General features: G+C 41.4%; 1 protein-coding gene across 1 annotated transcript in view; it reads left to right on the plus strand.

Annotated features, from left to right (window-relative positions):
• Positions 1-308: 308 nt before the first annotated feature.
• The window catches only part of CSRNP3 (cysteine and serine rich nuclear protein 3), an 84,064-nt gene continuing 63,041 nt past the window's right edge, over positions 309-21,331 (plus strand). Inside the window, exons 1-2 of the mRNA XM_083708720.1 lie at positions 309-438; positions 14,453-14,620. Of these exons, the coding sequence (XP_083564846.1) occupies positions 14,476-14,620 (145 nt within the window). The 5' untranslated portion in view covers positions 309-438; positions 14,453-14,475. The remainder of the gene's footprint in view (positions 439-14,452; positions 14,621-21,331) is intronic.

Below are 21,331 nucleotides of genomic sequence, written 5' to 3' on the forward strand. Positions count from 1 at the left end.
TTATTGATTTGCATCCAAACACTTTCCCCATATTTCTAGTTCGCTTCCTGCTGCCTACCTACAAAGCGTTCCTTGGCTGACAGGTTGATTTATTTTGGACATAGAAAACAATAATACTGTATCGGTTCCTTAGCAATAGCTAACTAGGAAAATGTTTGGTTTGGCCATTTTCTCAGTGCAGAAATCCTCCCTCTTCCTATTTTGGGTTTCAGCATGTTTTGCCTTGGCTTTGCTTATCTTCCTTCTCCCCACCCCCTCCCCAGCGTGGTTTGCACAGAACTGGCTAGAAGGGAGGAGGCAGAGGAAGAGAGAGCATTCCAGAGGATGCCAGGATGTCTTGTCTCTGATTGGCTGACCACCGCTCAATGGCTGGTGGAAGAAGGAGTGAACCTTTCAGTCTGCCTTGACGGAGCTGAAATAACAGAATCCCGATCACAGGTAATTCAAGGGGGTGGGGGAAGGGAGAGAGGACCGAGCAGATGGTTTTGTTGTTCTTGTTGCACAAGTCCTTGAGCATTGTCTGCGTCGTATAAAATGCTTGCGTGCGCATTTGGTGTAGCCTGCGCAGTGCTAATGGCTTTCAGGCAGTTTAGCAATTTGCTAGTCTTTCCTGTGTGTACATCTCTTCCAGTAAGCAATCCATATACAGTACAGTAAAATCTGTAGCTCATCCAAATCTCTCTGGCAACTTTCTTAACGTGTGAGCTAAGCTGTCAGTCTTAAGTGAAGGTGGAGCATTTAGGGGACACAGATAGCGAGGTGCACAGTACAAAGCTTTTGCTAGACTGTAGATATTATGATCACGGCAAAAAGACAAGTGCTGGGAAATCAAAAAGAGTATTTCTTTAGGCCTAGGAAAAAAGGCACTGCATTTGATGTAGCATTTGGTCAAGATATGGGCTCTTTAGGCTGTTAATTCAGAAATGTGCCATTGGTCAGTGGCTTTAAGGGGTTTTATCGTGCTTTCAGTTTTTGAATGAATATCCTATTCCCTCATAATTCATAAGGGAAATGAAAATACAATCCTTTTAGTTGCCCTATTCAAAATAAGGCATTTAACAGTTTAGTGTACCACAGTTTAGTGTACCACTTAGTGTGGATTACTATTGATTTGAAACACCACAGATTTTCTAGCACTGATATTTCAGTGGCTAAAACCAGCAGAAAAACACATCAGCTCGCCATGTTTGCTGTTCGGTGCACTAATTTAAATCATGGCAATGGACAATACTGGTTCAGCGGTTAAAATTGGGTTATTGTGCAACCACATGTACTGGGACAACATACACTGGCCTACATAGCTTTCCTAGGAGCTCTGTCAACTCCTGGTATAATTTGGAGTGGGAGCTTATATCTAATGGTGCTGCTAACACCAAGGTTGCAGGTTTGATCCCTGTATGGGATAGCTGCATATTCTTGCATTGCAGGGGGTTGGACTAGATGATCCTCAGGGTCCCTTCCAACTCTACAAGTCTGTGATTCTATGAATGTGCCTGTATGGTGTCAAAGAACTGCCTATTAAAATGGACACAATATGGTACTGTATTGCATCAAAAGAGTGAATATTTTAGAGAGAAAAAATCATGCAGCAGGAAGCTGAAGATGTGAAGTGAAATGCACTCCCTTTCTGTAATGGCATTTCTCGGTACTGAAACTGGTGCATTTCCCAGTTAATGTATCAAAATGCTGATGGGAAACATTCTATCTATGAATAATAAATTAAGGAAAAACAAATGCACAAGGATGTACAATTCATATGAAGAGTGATTCTGGTGGGCATGTACAGAAATACTGCAATGAATCCCAGCTTTAAATATGAAGGTGGTCCTCATTCTTTAATCTTTTTCTGTGTGCCATAACATAGTACTAGATCTCATGTTTTGCATACAAATGGTCCCATGCCAAAGATCCCTTGTATCACCCACCTAATACAATCTGTTTCCAGAGGTAGGATGGGATCTTCACCCAAGAGAGCCTCTGCCCTCAAAACAGACAGTAATGGCTAGATGGACTGACTACAGTGGTACCTCGGGTTAAGACCTTCATTCGTTCCAGAGGTCCATTCTTAACCTGAAACTGTTCTTAACCTGAAGCACCACTTTAGCTAATGTGGCCTCCTGCCGCTGCCGCCGCGTGATTTCTGTTCTCATCCTGAAGCAAAGTTCTTAACCCGCTGTACTATTTCTGGGTTAGCGGAGTCTGTAACCTGAAGTGTCTGTAACCACTGTATAGGTAAATTCTTGCAAATGACACAGGCCATATTATACATTATGCAGGCCAGAACACCAGCACTGGTTGTATAGTTCTCACTCAATTAGGCACTGCAATGTACAATGTTGCACTGCACACCCATTGTTTTCAGCCCAGGATTACTCTGTGGTCAGGGTTCAAGTAATGAGCTCTCTGGAAGTCAATGCAGAGACTTCTCTGGAAGTCAATGAAATGGCACAACATGGCTCTCCGACTTCTCTGCCTATGCACCTCTGTATCCTCCCCTCCCCAATTGGTTTGAGGGATCAAGAGAACCCCCCGGAACAGAGTATGGGGGAAGAGAGGGCAGATCATTCCACCAGGCAAACAGAAATGCTTTCGCTCATGGCGTGATGCGCTTTGCTCTACTTTGAATGCCTCCCTTTGAGCCTGGGAAAGCTGCCTGCTATCATCTGCACTGTGCATAGTCTTTGCTGCTCCTTCTTTTTAATGTATATAGAGTATTCTGTCTAAAAGAATATTCACATTTGCAAAGTATCGCACGCATGCACACACAATATTTTGATAAATCTTTATCTTCTTCTGTTGCTGGTTCAATAGAAGGGAGCTCCTAGTGACTTACAGTATATGGTAATAATCCTTAGAGCAGCCTTTGACCAACCTGGTGTTTTCCAGAGGTTTTCGACTACAAGCCAGTCATCCCAGACCATTGTTGATGCTGCCTGGGAGCAAAGGAGTTTCAGGCTGGATCTAGACACATTAAAAAAAACATTACAGGAAAACACGTTATAAAGCTCATAATGTAAAAAAGATTGAGAGGAGTCTAAAAGAAAAAAATCCTGCAAGGAGAAGAAAAAATCTGGGTATGAAAGTATTTAAAAGGACATTACCCCATCCCTCACCACATAAACACACATGTGGGAGAAGTGTGGGAGGGCAATTAAATATTAAAAATATATTGGGGGGACCCAGCTAAATATTAAATGTGATCATTATTTAATATTTCTGTTAAACTCTGTCAAAAGCAGTGGTCCAATACTTGTTCAAAATCCTGGCATTTCCCTTCCCCTTTCTGCATCCCCCCCTTTCATATGCCAACTTTTTTTCAATTTACAGATAATTTTAATGGATCCCCCCATTACTTATAATGCTTACCTTTTTATATTTCAAATGCCTTTAGTAGTATTCAGTTTAACATTTATCTGTTCAGAGTCAGGCTGCGTACACTACCCCATTCGTAGCACCAAAAATTAAACAAACAAACACCGTTTTCCTCAATCAGGAATAATTCATGCTCATCTGCAATTTGCTACTTTCCATCTAGATTGAGTCTAGATCCTGGCATCCTCAAGGGTGGGTGTGGTCACCTGATATGCTCGATTAGCTTATCCATATCATTTCCTCCCTGCACCTGCCCCAGGTGAGAGAGGAAGGAAGTGGTAATTCCACTCTTGGTATATTCTCACCCCCAATGCCATTGGACAGGTGTGACTCCATTGCCAGGCTCACTGCTTCCCCATTTTCAAGTGGACACATTGTAGTAGAGTAATGCAGAATCGATCTGGAGCAAGCTTTTATTTTCAGAATGAAACCTGTCCCTCAAGAAGCGCATTTTAGGGGCAACAAATATGCATTAGGTCCAGATTGTGTGCGGGGTGGTGGTGGTGGTGGTGGTACTCGATTTCCATTGATTCTAGAATAAAATGACATGTGTACACAGTCTGTGAGCCTCTTCTCTGACTCCGCTTCTCTTCCCAGCAATTCCCAAACTCGGCTCTCCCACAAGCCCGAATTCAGTGAATAGACGCCGTGTGGGAGCAGCTCCCGTAATCAAGAGAAATTGGTAGAAACAGATCTTAGTTCAACACATATTTCAATTATTCAGTTTCCTTGGAAACCTTCTACTGCAGATGGATTTGCCTTTCTATGGCTAAAAATATCCACCTAGCCCCTCTTACAATAACAAGGAACCGAGAAGATGCAGAACGGGAGCTACGCGCAGCATTGCCACACTAATTTTCAAAGTTCTTTAATAATTGTGTGAACCACAGACCTGTAATTTCTTATCCTGAGCTACCTTTCAGTGCTGCTGGCAAGCATTCATCCGCCTTGTAGAATGGAGATAAGCCCACCAGCCTTGGCTTCAGTTCCTACTTGGGAGGGAAGGAAGGGAGTGCTTGTGTGGGAGGCTGGGAGATAAAAGGTTCCAGTAGCTGTGAAAGTGGGTGGTAAATGTAGAAAAGGGAACTACTGCAGCTCTCTGAAATCCCTGCATTGCTCCTCTCACACAAAAGATGCCCACTTCCATTCATTTAAGCAGCAACAAAGTTAAGCTTTGTCTCAGACCCTTTAATGTTTGTGTGTGCATTTGTTTTGGCTAAATGGTGATAGTTTTCTTCCTGCACAATGCTGAAGGTTTACCGATTTACAGTGGTACCTCGGGTTAAGTACTTAATTCGTTCTGGAGGTCCGTTCTTAACCTGAAACTGTTCTTAACCTGAAGCACCACTTTAGCTAATGGGGCCTCCTGCTGCCGCCACGCCACCAGAGCACAATTTCTGTTCTTATCCTGAAGCAAAGTTCTTAACATGAAGCACTATTTCTGGCTTAGTGGATTGTGTAACCTGAAGCGTATGTAACCTGAGGTACCACTGTGATTCCTGTCCGGGAGGAGTTCTTGCATTTTCTGCATGTGGGTTTTAATAATATTTGGGTTTGATCCAAACTAAGGTCTGGGAGTAACAGTAGACACAGTTAGGATTGCATTGTTAGTCACTGTTAGACCAGAGGCAAAATGACCACTGGGAGAAGGACAGAGAGAAAAACGCCATGGTACACCTATCAGCACAACTGGACATCTTCATCCATCTGCCCCAGCTGCAAAAAAAATATCTCTCCCGTATCAGTCTCTACGGCCACAGCAGGTGCTGTAACTCTCCAATGGTTTGACTTCAGCCCCAAAGGCACAATCTTCCATTGTATCTTGAGACAGATGGATACCAACTATACATTAGTCATGCCTAGAGAAGACCCACTGCAAAGAACGTTAGCCGGTCATCCCTTTGATTTCATTATTATTATTATTATTATTATTATTATTATTATTATTATTATTATTATTTACTATTAGTTATTAAATTTGTATACCAGCGATTAGTAGAGCTACTTACGATGACTAAGTAGATGTGACTACGGTAAGTCTGGATCCAATAAAATAGGGACATTTAACTTCATTTATTTTAGAGGGGTTACACACACAATGTTATCTTTCATTGATCCTGCTCTTTATTGATTTTTAAGTACTTGTAAGGCTGAAATCCTACAGTAAGGAGGCGGCGGGGGGGGGGGAGAGTGAAGGCAGGTGCAGCACCTACTTCTGCACCCTGCTAGACTTCTGCCAGGAGGTGAAAGTAAAGGTGGAACAGTGCTGTTGCTTTCCTCTGCCCTTTTCCTTCTCCCTACCCCACCCCACCCATTTCTCTCCCGCTGGAAACCATGAGTCACTGAAAGAAGTCTCTTCACATATTAGATTAGATATAGAATTTTCTCTGAAATGCATTCCTGAGTAGAATGCTGATCACTTTCAAAATACCTGTGCAGTCCAATGGGACTTATTCCCAGGTAACAGGGTATAGGACTGCAGCCTTAATTCTTCCAAGAACAAAACCTTTTGCTTAAAAAAGACCAAGGTGGTGCAATCCTTTCTCATCTGGAAGTCGGTAGCAATGCTCTCATTTGCATTAATGCAATGCTATTTGTATTGCAATACACATACTTGCTGTTTTTGTTGGCTGCGTGTATTTAACAGGCTATTAAGCCAAGACTCGCAAACTGATTCTCAAGCCTCATTCCCTTGGTCTGTGACATGTCTAGGTTTGTGGTTGGGATATGGCATGTCCATCACACCGAATAGCCATATAGATTTGTAATTGCATTCTTATTGCTTCTTTTATGTCTCATATTGTGGTCTATTGTATTGCTATTTGCATTCTGTGGAATTTCAGTTGCTACAACAGGCATGGAGTGTGTGTCATGAAGACCTCAGCAATTTTCAAGTGGTGGGAAAAGATTGGGAACCACTGCTCTGAGCTTTGCAGGTTGAAGTTATATAGAATGATGAAGTTATCCTATGTGTGGTCAAAAGCAAGGCATGGATTTGTCAGTGTTTTCTGTTCACCTAGAAATCATACAAAGCCAGTAGTATGGAAAAATATCAGACTCGGTTTTCTAATGTGGAAAGGGAGCTAACTCACTATAAGTATTTTCTTTTATAAAATATCCCAGTGTCTTGAACTGCAGGCATCAGAAATTAACTTTCCCATCATTCCCTAGATACCAGTTTATGATATACAATTACTGGGCTGTGAACATGGATTTTGTGCGACTCAGTACTTCACAACAATGCTTTATATGTAACATCTGGTTCATGCATTCATCTGCTAATAATAATGTTAATTTAGAAAAGAGCTCATTTCTGTTCTGAAGCAAACATGTTCAGCTTCTAGATAACTTTACCTGGATTTTTTTTCTATTCATTTGGTGCATTTGAGGCCAAACTGAGATGTCAAACTGTGACTCATTCTGTGTTTCAAAGATCTGGCTGTTAAGCTTTCTATCTCTTACTATAATTTTCTTCAGGAAAAAGCCAACCCTAAACAATGTTATGATTGGATCGCAGAAAAAAAAAAGGAGAGAATTATTTTTAAATAATTCACTAGTGGGTGTACCCATCTGTGTAGTAGTCATACAAAGATGCCATTTTCCTTAACTGAATCTCTAGCAAGGCTTATCTGTATTAGTAGTTTTCATTCCAAGAAACGTTTAGCAAGGAGACAATAGCTGCACTTAGCTAATCCTTAAAAAAAAAAATCAGTTGCAGAAGTTAGGCGATCAGTCATATTGGTTCGACTTCCAGTAGTCATCTTATACAACTGTATAAAACTTTTTTTAAAAAAAATGGAAATAGTGCAGAATTTACTCTGCAATCCTATGGATGTTTACCCCAGAAGAAGTGTTATTCTGTTCTTACACCCAAACATGCATGCCTAGTATTGCATCCTTAGTTCATCCAGACACACAATTCCATTCCCCTCTTGGTTTTCCATTCCACCCCACCCCCAAAAGGTCAGCATTCCATGCCCACCGAGCATGCTCAGTCATCTTTGTTTTTGTTTTTTAAGGCGGGGTTTCCTCTAAGATTTTTGTGCTTTGGCAAATTTTGTAGATTCCCCAAGCCTGTTTGATGCCTCTCTTTTGTGCCTGTGTCTTTCCATTTTGGGTACATAAAAACCCTTACTCAGAAGAATTGAGATTGCTATTTGCATACAATATAGGACATATTTTTCCACATCATGTTTCGTAATGATTTAATGGCTATCTTTGATTCTATTAACTTTAAGTGCATTTTACGTTGGGCAAACTGTGGAATGTGAGGGTTAATTCAGGTAAAAATGAAGGGACAAAGCAGCCTTCTCACAAATCTTACGTTAGCTGTCTTCTCCCATAGCAAGTTGTGGCTTCCTCTGAGAATCTCTCTGTGTGTCAGATTCCTGGAAGACAACGTGCCATTTGCATCAGTGAGTAAATGTGCTTGGAGAGGTGTGCAAAATGCTTCAGTCTCTGCTTTTAATGTTCTTCAGCAACACTTTTTTATGTGTGCTGCACTGAGGAGATGACCTGTGTGTGATTGTGAGTCACACAGGCAGTCTTTGAGCACTTGGATGATGAGTAGCGTGAGGTACACTTGAAAGCCGGGAACCTCCTCAGTATTGTCAGCTCGTATGAGTGAGGTAGAGCAGGGCGGCAGACTGTTTGAGGGCAAGTCTCATGCAGCAATCTGGGAGCTAGGACTTCAAAGCCTGATTTTGTTGAGACAGAACCCATTGCTGGTTCCAGCATCAATCTATGTAACATACCCCTTTGCAGAAAGATTTAATGATGCCTGAAGGTAAGGTCACACAGTCTAGGGCAGGAGTAGCCAACAAGGTGTCCTCTGGGTGTTGTGCACTCACATCAGCCCCAGTCAGCATGGCCAATGGTCAGGGGAGCTGTAGCTCACCAGAGGACACTTTGGTGCCTACTCCTAGTCTAGGTGGAAAACTATCCTTTTCAAGCGAAGAGGGAAATCCTGGCTCTCCTCATCCAATGAGGAACTGAAACTCATGACTCTGGTTTTTCCAAAGGCTTTTGTTTCCAGATTTGAGTGGTACATAAAGCAGACACTCACAGATTGCAAAGCTCAGTGGTGAAGTGGAAACGCAAAGGCATGGCTAAGTGTAACCTAAGACATTTGACTAACAAGCAACATGGCCTCTGCACCTTCCTTTTGTAGGGCTGGGTGGGACATCATTTAGCACAGCGAACAGCTAGACCCTGAGACTGGGCAAATAGGCAGGCCCTCCTTCTAGCCATTGGTTAGGTGAGTTATGTGTGCACTGACATCTCTGTGTCCAAAGTGACAAAGGTGGGGTGGGTGTCCCTTCTAGCTCCTGTTTTCAACTGATGGTTCGTTGAAAGGATTTTTCTGAAATCGTGTTCGTGTTCATTTCAAATGCCTCACAGGCTAGAATACTCTTCTCACTCCCAAGAACAAAACTCAGCCTTATGAGATGTGATGGCATTGCAGCCCACGTCTTCAAACATCAGTTGTGTTCCATTGCTGCAAAGCAGGTGGAGAAGTGATTTGAAGCAGAAGAGTGGCAGGTGGGGGAAAGGGGTGCTGAACCCTTTGCTACTCACTGCTTTGGCTCATTATCCACCAGTCCCCAGCCAAGCTTACATTTGGTCTGGGAGCATGGCAGGGAGGAGACTGGTGAGCAAAAGTGGCACGTGACAAAAAGGTTGAGCTCCTCCCTCCCATCTGCCACTTCTCCCCTTTACATAACCACCACCTTACTTACAGCTGTATGACAGACCCACCTCCATAGTCTGATGCCATCACATCTGTTTACCGCCTACATTTTTGCCTCTCCCATGTCTAACAACTGAAAACAAAGTTGGGAAGAAAGGTGAAGAGAAGTTAGGGAGAAGCGTGTTGGTCTGAAACTATAGATTCAGGTGGAAACTCTACAGAGTTCAAAATCTTTCTGGTGTACTTGGTCTTCAAAGCAGCCGTTCTTCATGTCAGTCCCCTCAATCTTTATTTATCAAGGGAATGTCCTCTGCAGTTACCAGCTCCTTGTTCTACAGTCCCATTTGCAAGCTCCTGAAATATTTCATCCACCTTTCTCTGTTAGATGTTTCTCTTTCCCCATGATGTACCTGTTGCTGTGACACTATTTGGACCATTTCCTACTTCTCTTTTGTGTGATTACGAGTATGGCTAACGCCCGAAACATAAATCATTTATCCTGACTCAGATTTCAATGGTGCTCAAATTAATGCAAAGTGCTGTATAGATAGGTTGATATATTTTAACACAGGGTTGCATCCAAGTACATTTGCAATGGATGTGATTAATGTAAGTACGTACATCCATTTCAAAAGGGTGTATTTATAGCAAAACTTAGTTTGTAAATAGGTGGTTTATTGGGGACGTTAAATCCTTCGTTTCTTCTTTGAATATGCAGATTTCATGAATGTTAGTGTTAGTTGTGCTTAATAAATAAATCCCAGCTGGTGTGACTGTGGTCAACAGAGATTATTAGTCTCATGCAAATTTCTCTTCACTCCCTCGCATAGGTGACTATAGATAATCATTTATCAAATATCTAATAAAACTGTAGCAAGCATACAGGTGAAATGGGGAGCTGGTTATCTGTGCCTCCACCCATGCAAAGAAGGCAGTTTGACCTACCACATCCTGACCTCTCCCAATTTTTAATTTGCCCTGGATCAGGAAAGGCTTGCCCTTTTCCGCTTTTACCATTACCTTTTCCTGCAGATATGTTTGGATCTTGCTGTTGTGTTGACTGATCTCATCCCAGAAAATAAAAATACATTTGCCAACCCTTTTTAACAAGATCCTTTAAAAAAAAAGGTGGATGGGGAGGGGGAGAGATTTGTTTATTTTCTGATTAAGAGTCCACCAGCTTTCTTTTTTGTGTGTCCTGTGCTCCAGTCAAACCACAACCCTTCAGTTTTGATGTTGCAGCTGGTTGCCATGGAAATAATTGTGATTTCACAGGTTTAGTGTCGCATCCATTGCAGGAGACAATGAGGAACATTGGTTGTGTGGGAGACATGTTTAGAGAATGGGGAGGGCATGAAAATATTCTGAACATGCCTCATCTCAGGACCCTAGGGATCCCCTACCACGTTTTTCTCTGTCTCTCTGTCTCCTTCTCTCCTTTTGTTGTTGTTGTTTTTACTCCTTATAGTGACAGTAGCATCTCCTGCACAGCAGATACAAGAGCAACTTGATGTGTCTCACTGCTTCAGCTGCTCAGACAAAGTGATGTGGTTTCTCCCATCACTGCCTCCAGTATAAACATGCAGTTCTTTGTCTGCTGTCTCCATTAGCATTTTCTGCCTTGCATCCATGCCACACAATTATTTTTCTTGGGGAATGTGATGCCAAGAGACGTCAGCTGGGTTATAATTAGCTATACGCTGGCAGCTCTCAAAAGCTACAGACAAGTGGCACTCGGGAAGGTGTAAAACCATTTATTCCTGTACATTTGAAAGTAGTGGAGAAATCATATTTTGTTTGTTGTGGATAACTAAGTTTGGTGTGTTATTGTTGTTCTTTCTGTTGACCTACATGAATATTGGGATGGGGGACATTTAATTTTGACATAAGTCATGGATTCTAAAAGCTAACAACCTCAATTTTGATTCCAGGTAATCCAGCTACTGTCACTGGGCACAATGAGCAATCATTAATTCCACGGTTGAAAAGTTGTGCTTTTAAATGAAGACATGGATCTCTTATTTCAGAAACTTCAAGTTTTTCTTTCATTTCAAAATTCTATTTTTTAAAAGAAAGAAACATATTCCTTTCAGAATTGTTTGCATAAGGCAAAACACCCTGGCAAACTCAGAAATGATGGCCAGTCTTTATCATATAATTGTGATAGGCATGTCCTCTGTTGTGTGTGCCAGATTAATTGGTTTGTGGATCCTATTCTAAACGAACAGCTGGCCTCCTTAGTATAACTGCTGTTTTGACTGTGGTAAACTTGCCTCATATTGTAACCTTCTCTCTCTGACTCTCTCTGTCTCTCATCTATGCCGTCAGTATAAAAGTAGTTAATGGCAAAGGACACTTGGAGGCAAATGTTTATAAAATGATACATATTCAGACGTGGAGAAGAAACCAAGCTGCACAATTAAACTTTATTTGAAGGTCTTGCACAACAAACCTGCTTTCTAAAAGAAATCGGAATGAATGTCTTTGTTTCAAGTTCAGACAATACCAGACTCTGTCACCACTTAGAAGGATATCGGTCTCTGCCATTCTCCGTCAATGCAACAGAATGTCAAAGCACATGTGCCACTTATCAGTGGGGTAAAAAAAAAAGTCCTGAGGTAAAAGAACCTCACAATTAACAATACAGTGGTACCTCGGGTTACATACCCTTCAGGTTACATACACTTCAGGTTACAGACTCCGCTAACCCAGAAATAGTACCTCGGGTTAAGAACTTTGCTTCAGGATGAGAACAGAAATTGTGCAGTGGTGGCGCAGGGGCAGGAGGAGGCCCCATTAGCTAAGTGGTGCTTCAGGTTAAGAACAGTTTCAGGTTAAGAACAGACCTCCAGAACAAATTAAGTACTTAACCCGAGGTACCACTGTAAAGTCAAGGGATGGGGAACCTGTTTCAATAGTCAGAAGTTGGTGTGAGGCAGAGCCATTCAAGAGTGGCTGGATAGTCCAGAAGGCTGCATAATTCCCCACTCTCATGTAGTCAATGTGAACACATAACATAACAATTGCTTTACTGCTCCCCCCCCCAGTTATTGTAAAATAACTTTCCTAGAAGAGAATTTCCTGCTTCCACTCTGGGCTCTCTCCCCAAAGATAAATGAGGCCTGAATTTCTGCTAGTACATGTGCAAAAATAGAAATCAGGAAGCCACAAAACAAAGAAAACCCCATTAGGCATTTGCACTACAGGCTACTTGTAATCCCTCTCTTTTTCACTGTGGAATCTTGTGCATGTTTACTGTGTTCAGGAGACTTTATTCCCTAGAAAGGCAGTTGAGGACGGCAGCCTTGGAAGATCATGCCATATAAACTGTCGGGGGGGTTTGGTGAGAGATTTGAATTATGTTACCTTCTATATAGTTGCTTAATATAACAGACTACAAGTCAAACTGGGAAAAGTCAGTTGAGACACGGGTGGTGCTGTGGGTTAAACCACAGAGCCTAGGACTTGCCGATCAGAAGGTCGGCGGTTCAAATCCCCGCGATGGGGTGAACTCCCGTTGCTCGGTCCCTGCTTCTGCCAACCTAGCAGTTCAAAAGTACAACAAAATGCAAGTAGATAAATAGATACCGCTCCAGCGGGAAGGTAAACAGCGTTTCCATGTGCTGCTCTGGTTCGCCAGAAGCAGCTTAGTCATGCTGGCCACATGACCCGGAAGCTGTACGCCGGCTCCCTCGGCCTATAGAGCGAGATGAGTGCCGCAACCCCAAAGTCGGCCACGACTGGACCTAATGGTCAGGGGTCCCCTTTACCTTTACCTTTACAAGTCAAATATTCTAACAACATAGTGATCAAATGAAGACTAGATGGTACAGTTCATGCCAGATTTCTGCAGAGTTAAAATAAAACATTTTGATGGCTAGAGATGAGCTGTAGAACACCTCCTGAGCGACCCCACCCCCACCGGAGAAAACCGGGGCCGTGCTGAGTCGCTGCCTGCCCGTGCAAGGGGAGCCCAACCAGCTGACCCGACCCTTGGCAGGCAGAGAGGAGCACGGTGCTGGGGTGTCTAGTTTGCACCCCTCAAAAGTTGTAAGCCTGGGGCCATGGCTCCCCTCTGACCCTTCATGCTATGCCCCTGGATCCTACTACTTTTATCCATTTTTAAAGTTGGGGAGCAAATTGTGGTGCTTCCACTTGCAACCTGGACTGGTACAGTCCCTTCCTATGGATTATTCCTATGGATTTTGCCTATGGATTCTTCCAGCTCATTGCAGCCTCTAAGGAGTAGGCTAGGTCTACAGGGGAATATTGCATTGGGGAGATGTGTAAGCTTTAAGTGTGTTTATGTTTACCACCCAAATAAAGTCCTCCAAGTCTGAGAAAGGTGGGAGAGCTATGTCCTTGAGCTGGGGCGGCTCTAGGATTGCCCTACCACCCCATGTATTTCCTCCTAAGCCAACAAATAGTATTTTGCATAGTGGAGAGGAACATTTTGGGGGGAGGGGTTACAGCTGGAGAGGGAAGAGTTAACATTGGCTACGGTATAAAGTTTTCAAGCCTAGTATCAGTGGGTGAGGGGAACCTGAGGGCACTATGACATAAAACAGCCTTTCCTGGGTAACCAAATACTCCATGTTAACATTGGACCCATTCAGACATTCGGCCGCAATCATAAATATGTGACTTATTGGGAAACAAATCCCATTGAATGCATGCAGTGGGAATAAAAATGCTGCATACTTATATAGGCAAACAGGTGAGCACGCCAGCCTCTTCAGTGTTGGAAAGACTGTTCCTCATTCATTGTTTTGCCTGCAATAGGATTGTGCAGTTACTTGGGTGGTAAGAACCATCACATGGTAGAAAAGCAGGCACAATTTTCTCCCCTCCACTGTGCAAATCATGCCCTGATGTGAGGTAGCCATTCCACAAGGATGCCAGATGAAACAGATGCCTGACCCATGCTATGCAATGCTTTCTCTTCCAAAAAGGAGCTGGAAGATCGCTCAAACTGGGCCTGTTTTCACAATTAGCTATTTGGGTATTATATGTTAGGGTTGCCATACTTCCAAGAGTAAAAACCAGCACACCCCAAAAGCTGTTGAGCTATATTATATGTAAGATTCCCTGTCGTGCAGGGGCACACCAAGTCCACTGCTGACTATTGTAGTGCCTGAGCCAAGCTGTAGAACTGATTGTTCCTGTCCAATTATTTGAGGAAGTATGTGTCTGTAACAAAACACATACATGTTTGGTTTTTTAATTCCAGTTTGACCGTTGGTAAAAGTACCAGTCTCCAGGCAGAAACAGAAGCCAAGTGTGTTTGTAAAAAAAAACAAAAAAAACCCTCCAGCAATGACTTTGGAGATCTTGATAGCATGGTCAGCGGTCAAATGTTTTCATGCTTCATTTCTCCTGTTCCTCTGACAGGTACATGTGACAATGCTGAAGCTATGAGTGGAATTTTAATGAGGAAGTTTGAAGAAGTTGGCGGCTCCTCAATCTTCTCTGTGTGGGAATCGGATGATGAAGTTTCTAGCGGCAAAAGCGCTGACGATGCTGATAGTGTCAATCTGTCCACTTCAAATCATATTATTCGTAAGTAGCAGATGCCAGGCAAGGTGGATCCATGTTCTTTTTTAAAATAAAATTTTTGGGCAATGTTTTCACTTTGGAATACACACACACACACACACACGTATGTATGTATGTATGTATATATGTGCGTGTGTGTACACACACACACACATACACACATATCTACTTAATTGTTTACATAATCCAGTATGATAGGACAGACAGCCCACCATAGACTTACAGTACAGATTTAAAAGTTATTAACAGAAACTTCCCAGGATTAAAAGTAAGGGGAAATGTCTTTGTGTACCAGCTAGTGGATGTGTATCTCAGGATGTCTGTAACCCTAATTGTTTAACCCTATGCTTCATAAATTTCACTTAGATGAAAGATTTATACTTTCCCCAAATAGGGTAAAATAAGTACTGCATAAGTACCAGTGCAATAGCATTCATGGTCAGGCTGTCCAAATGTTCCAAAAGAAAGTTCTGGAACCGGAATGGGGGGGGGGGGTTCTACGGGCTTCCAGATGGTGTTGGGACTTCAGCTCCCATCAGCCTCAGCCTGCATGGCCAACTGTCAGAGTTAATGGGAGTTGTTGTCTACCAACATCTGGAGGGCCACGGGATCTCTGCCTCTAGCATGGAAAGATGGAACTTGTAGATATCAAGACTCTTACACACCCACACCCACACCCGCCATGACATTTTCTAACACTGGAAATTAACATGTTGCAATGTGTTCCACACCGATTACCATGAAGTCAAGTATTCATTCTGTCATTGGCCCATCTATTTATTCCTAGTCAACTTTCATTCTGATACTGTGGAATCTCGGGTTACAGACATTTTAGGTTACAGACGCTTCAGGTTACAGACTCTTAACCCGAGGTACCACTGTATTTGGATTGTTGTGGTTAATTCTGCAAATGAGTTAGATAAATTTTAAAGCCTGCAATTTAAGGAACTGAGCCTTTGGTTAGGTGCATGGCATGTGGGATTGCAGAAAATGGAATTAATAAAACTGTAGTATTCCTGCATCCCATTTGGAGGAAGAAAAAATTAGGAACATGTTTTTTTGCTGCACTGCACACAGTCAAGCATGCTGATTGTAACAGCGACTGATATTTTGCGTTTAATACCACAATGCTTTTAGATCTCAGAAACGACTTGGCTTTCCACTTAAATTCACCCAAGCATTTCCAACACAAAACCCCAGGCTAGTGAGTGATTTCCCAGCAGATCTTCCCCATTATGCCATTGCTATGTCACGACTGGCTTTCCAGTTTTTGCAGTTTCCATGACAACCATGATCTTTGATCTGCAAAGAATAATAATGCATCACTAAGAGGTATAAAACATTTTTTGGAACATAAAGTGTGGTTCCCTCAAAGGAATAGATTGCAGACAGCAGGGCACTTATCATTAATCAGTACTATAATTGCAAGAACGCTGTATAAATATGAATTCCTGTTGATGGCAGACAGCAAACCACATCCACTAATTTTCTAGGCTCCACAGAAAAAAAACATTAAAAAAATATGGGAAGCCTTGTTACAGCAGCAACATCATTAACTGGCATTCAGCTACTGCTGTTAGTTGCTGCTGCTACTACTACTACTAACAATAATGAAAGGAAAGCAGGAATAAGGTGGAGGAATAAGGAGAGGCTGAGAAAGATTAAAGAGGCGACTGGGAAGTGTTGACAAGGTGTAGTGGTAGTAGATAAAACAGGTGAGTGTTTGCTGAGTATACGTTTTTGTGTATGTGTATTTATCCAAGTCCATTTATATACTGTTTAACATATACGATGTATGGCAAGTGGAAAACACAAATTTCACAAAAATACACAAGAAAACCATCAATGCGAATGACTAAGAACAGCAACAAAAAGAACTGGAATTCAATAAAACCTAACAACATACAGAAGACGAGAGTTCAGCTTTAATGATGCCTCTCAGGAAGGCCTAGGCCTGCCACCCAGTGAATTCTGAGAATTCTGAGATCACTGTGCTTCTCAGGAACCAGGTGAGATTCAGCAAGAGATGGGCAGGTAGAAACCGCTTTATTCATAGATATCTTGGCACCACTGCTTTACCAGATCCATCAGAAATAAATATAATTGTTGGCTCCCAAGCGTCATCAAAAACATATTCAAAAGTTAACCCATACACTTGAAAATGCATTGCATAATTTAGAATATTGAATAAATTGTAAGAGATTGTGATCTTCACATAGATATTTTATGACCGTTTCATAGCCATTGTGAGAAGGAGAATGTCTTCACACAACTTTTAATTTTTTAAAATTACAAATCTAAAGGAAATGTCACCGCGCGTTCCGAAACATTTAAACAAATTTGTAGTGCAGTAGCGTCACTGTGAGGCAGCTGCCTCAGACAGCTAACATAAGAACAAGATTGCTGCTGGATCAGACCATAGGCCCATTTATGCCAGCCTCCTGTTCTAACTGGCCAACCAGCCAATTTTTGGTGTCATGAAAATAGTTGGTTATTTATTATATTTTTATTCACAGAGAAAATGACAGTGGGTTTTATTTTGCCTCTGGCGCCAGAATTAACTTGATCAGACTTTGATGCTATGTATGGACCATTACTTGGGAGTGGCTTGCAATTTGCTGCTCTGCCCAAGCTAACAAAATTATATTGCATGTAAAGGACAACATTGCTTTATGTGTTTCACAAATTCCTACACATCTGCCTATATATCCTTCATTCTTTTACCTTCTGCCCTACATTGGGTTACTTTTTTATTATGGATTGTCATTCTTTGACATAGTTTTCAGTTATGTTCTTATAATATCTTCATGACCACTGCTCCTTGTGCATTTTTCTAATCTATGGGTTGTGCTGAAGAAGATTCCAGATAACAGTCAGATTATCCAGGATCACTGTCCGTTGTTATTCACCTACTACTTCGGCACCATGAACGCCTAAAAAAGGTTTTACCGCTTAGCCCACAGGATAGCATCTATTACTTTGTTTCAACCATAGACTTATTATACTTCTACGGACTTTCAAAGATTGACAGACGTGTGTTCAATTGATTTCAAATATATTAGAGAATTTACAAGTGCACACATTTTGTTTTTGTTGCACAAAATCATGTATATTATGCAATAAGAATTACCGTGCTATCTAGTATACTGGTCTCTGTGTTGCTTGTATTGTTTGTTGTGTTAAGTTGGCAACACAGGGGTTTGTTGTTCTGTAGTAGTAATGTTCTTGTAAGTAGCAATGGTTCAATGTCAGGTAGGCTTTCGCACATTGTGAGGTGATAAGATATTTATATACTGATTTTTCAGGCAAACATCATTATATTGGTTTACAAAGAAATTACAAATCAATAAGTATCAGTTAAAATTGTATAATATAGCAGAGAAGACAACTAGAAAGGTTGGAAAAAAAGAAACCTGTTTCAAAACTACATCTCCCTTCCCCTTGGGGCAACATGCTCCCTGAGTAGCTCTGTGATGGTGGGCTATCACATTGGTGGCTGGGGGAAGGAAAGGGCCAACTCAGTTGGAACACCAGGAGCTAGAATGGCTGGCAGTTTTTCAGGATATTGTGTCTTCGTTCTCTCCTCCCCTAAAGAGAAAGACAGACATTTTGATGTATGTCAGTGTGATGCAATAGGTTGCATCAGAATGTCCTCCTCAAGACATTGAGGGGGTTGCCTGAGCCAAGAGGGAAAAATGAACTCTGGAGGTTTTCATAGAGTAGGTTTAAAGACTAGGATTGCACAACATTGCACAACAATGACTGAATATGAAGTGGGACAATTGACTTATTTATCACTGTGGATTTGAAGCCAGCAGAGTTTCCTAAAAATATCTTTTAGGGTGATGCCTTGGGTGGAAAGGTGCAAAGGAGGTGGAAAGGAGGTGCAAAGGGAAAGTGCCATGCCAGAACTTATCTGCTTATACAACTGAACAGCTAACAACTGTGGCATAAATATCTATTGTTACTGTAAGTGTAATAGTGAAAAAGTCAAATGTGAGATTGCACCAGAAAGCTTTATTCTGCAGGGTCCCTTTGATAGATAAAACATGTAATGCAGATTTCTATAGATATAAAATTACTCTGCTTCAAGGTGTGTGAGGTTTTTATTTTATTTTTTTAGAAACAGTACATTCCTTGGCTGAAGTGCAGAACATTGCTTTTAATTAAATAAAAACTAAGGCTGCAATCTTAAGTACACTTACTAGGGAGAGGGAGGGGGTTATTGTTTTGATATTTTTTGTATTTTGTGTTTTTATCTTGTATTTTTATGCTGTGAACAGCCCTGAGATCTACAGATGAAGAGGGGTATACAAATAATGATGATGATGATGATGATGAAAGTAGTCTCATTAGACTAAGTGTAATATACTTCTTAGAAAACTGAAGCTGAGCAAAAATGGTCTCTCAAAATTCTCCATTCTGTATACGTAGTGGCAGTGTTACAGGATGGGGAGTTAATTTCATTCATTATTCTCCAGTGGAGGACTGAAATTCGCCAGCAGTTCAGGCAGAGCTAAAATAATATTCCCTCCCCCCCCCCCCAAAAAAAAAAAACTTTGTTGGAAAATTATTTTCTGAGCAATTTCAGATAAACCCCAGAGTAAACATGATGAGGATTATGCTGTTGGTAGTTCTAAATTAATACTTGTTACCATTTTTTCTTACTCTTAGGAAGTCAGTGTTCCTGCTCATTGTTTCTAACAGTTCTTAGCCAAGCTACTGCAGCTTTAACTACAGATGGCAGAGAAATTGATGGCCAAGTTTACTAAAAATTTAGTCATGGTTAACTTAGCTGCATTGGTTACCAATGGGTTTCTTTTTCCTTTTTTGTGTCATGTTATGGGTTGGGGCTTTCGGATTTTATTTCAGAGACCTGACATGGGCTTGAAATTGCAGAGGGATTCCTTCTGTGGACTTTGGTCATGAAAATGTTTTGGAGCACATTCATTAATTATCTGGAGGATGGCTTTCTTAATTAAAGGTTTATGCAGAGCTTCTTTGGAATCATGCCTACAGTTGTGCAGAGGGTTTGGCAGAGGAGCTGTACTGCTTCCTTTCTCTGTCATTATTTGGGTGGTTTGCCCATTATAGAATAAGGGAACAACCCCCCTCAGAAGGGAACAACGGAGCATTATGCTGCTCACATTCTGTGAAGATATGACTGCTCACTGGTGTGTGATTTGTTACCATGACAGTTTAGCCATGTCAATTTTGTTTTTAGAATGGTTATCTCTTAGCAGCACCCTCCCATTATCATGCTAAGAGTGGACGAGTTAAGTAGCGCTGTTTTGTTTCCTATTAAAACTTGCGTACCTGACCTGTGAGTTTTAAATGTTTTTTAAAGTCTGTGTGTTTTGCCCAGGTCTTCTTAGTAGCAGCTTTGCTCTTCTGCCTGATTCCTATCCCTAGACCACCACTTCCAAGGCAGGAGGTGCTGAAGGGGAAAAAATAATTGATCTCTTAAGGCCGAAGCCTTTACAAACGATATTAAAAAGTATTTTTGCGTGCAGCCTTTGCCCTCCTTGTCAGAATTCAAGAACTGTCAGTAAGCGATAGACAAATCTGTCAGTTTCATATTTTTTTTCTATCTTAAATTCAGTTCCAAACATTTCTGCATTGGTCTGTGATTATTATTTTAAATCTCCTTGAAAATTCACCAGCATTTTAATACACTTTTGCAAGCAATTTATCCCAATATAATGTATTTTTGTATGCCCTAGTACATGCATTTTATACTCATCTTTCCCTAATATACACACTTTTACTTGGTTGTATTGAAAACTGTGACTTAGATTGAATTGCACCCCCATCCCTACTGTCAAATATTTTGGTTATGAGGCAACTTTTCTTTTTCATCCTCAAGGATTATACACCTATACATGCACACTATGAGATGGCAAATTGTTGACGCCATAGTATATGGCAGTGCTTTAGACTATCACCTCCTGTGGATTGTCCTCCTTCAGAAATGTCAACACCAATCACTGCTGTAATGGTATGTTAATCAGTGAGTAAGGGTAATCAGAGGCATTCTTTGATGTCTGGGATGACTTTTGATTGAGTCAGTCTCTCACACTGAAAGCTGCTGGTCTTAGTTTTCTCCTCCTCCTCCTCCTCCTCTTCCTCCTGGTATCACATGGAGGGGCTTAGAGGAAATCTTTGAAAGATGTATAGTTAATTATACAGGTGCAGTGTTGCTCCACATAAAAGGGAGTAATTGCTAGGTGATTATAATTTTACTTCTCATTTTCCCCTGGTCATACAGCAGAAGAGCTTTCCTCCAGTAAACCTTGCAAGCTTTAAAAGGAACAAAAAACAACAACAAAAAGCAAGAAACAAAGTCTGTAATAAAAGCAGATGTTTCAAAGATAAATCATTATTTTTGGGATGGGTAGGTGTCATATGAAGTTCCACCTTGCAAGATAATGCTTTAAGCGCCTGTGACTACATGGCAAACATCAGATTCCTTATTTATTTATGCCTGAGTATCAACAATGAAAGATGTAGTAAAGCTGAGACTCAGCTGTTTTATACCACCATGTCATTAAATCCTGCTTCTGCTCTGAGGACAGCTGAACGGGAACCATCATAAGGTCCCTGACCCTGCAGCTGTGAAAATTGATACTAGCTCACCTTTTGAATGAAATGGGGCTACAAGGGACACAAATTTATATATGTAAAGAGGCGGGATTATATAGGCATTGGTGCTGC

This window comes from Podarcis gaigeae (assembly GCF_964106915.1).
Source record: "Podarcis gaigeae genome assembly, chromosome: 1".
Lineage (NCBI taxonomy): Eukaryota > Metazoa > Chordata > Lepidosauria > Squamata > Lacertidae > Podarcis > Podarcis gaigeae.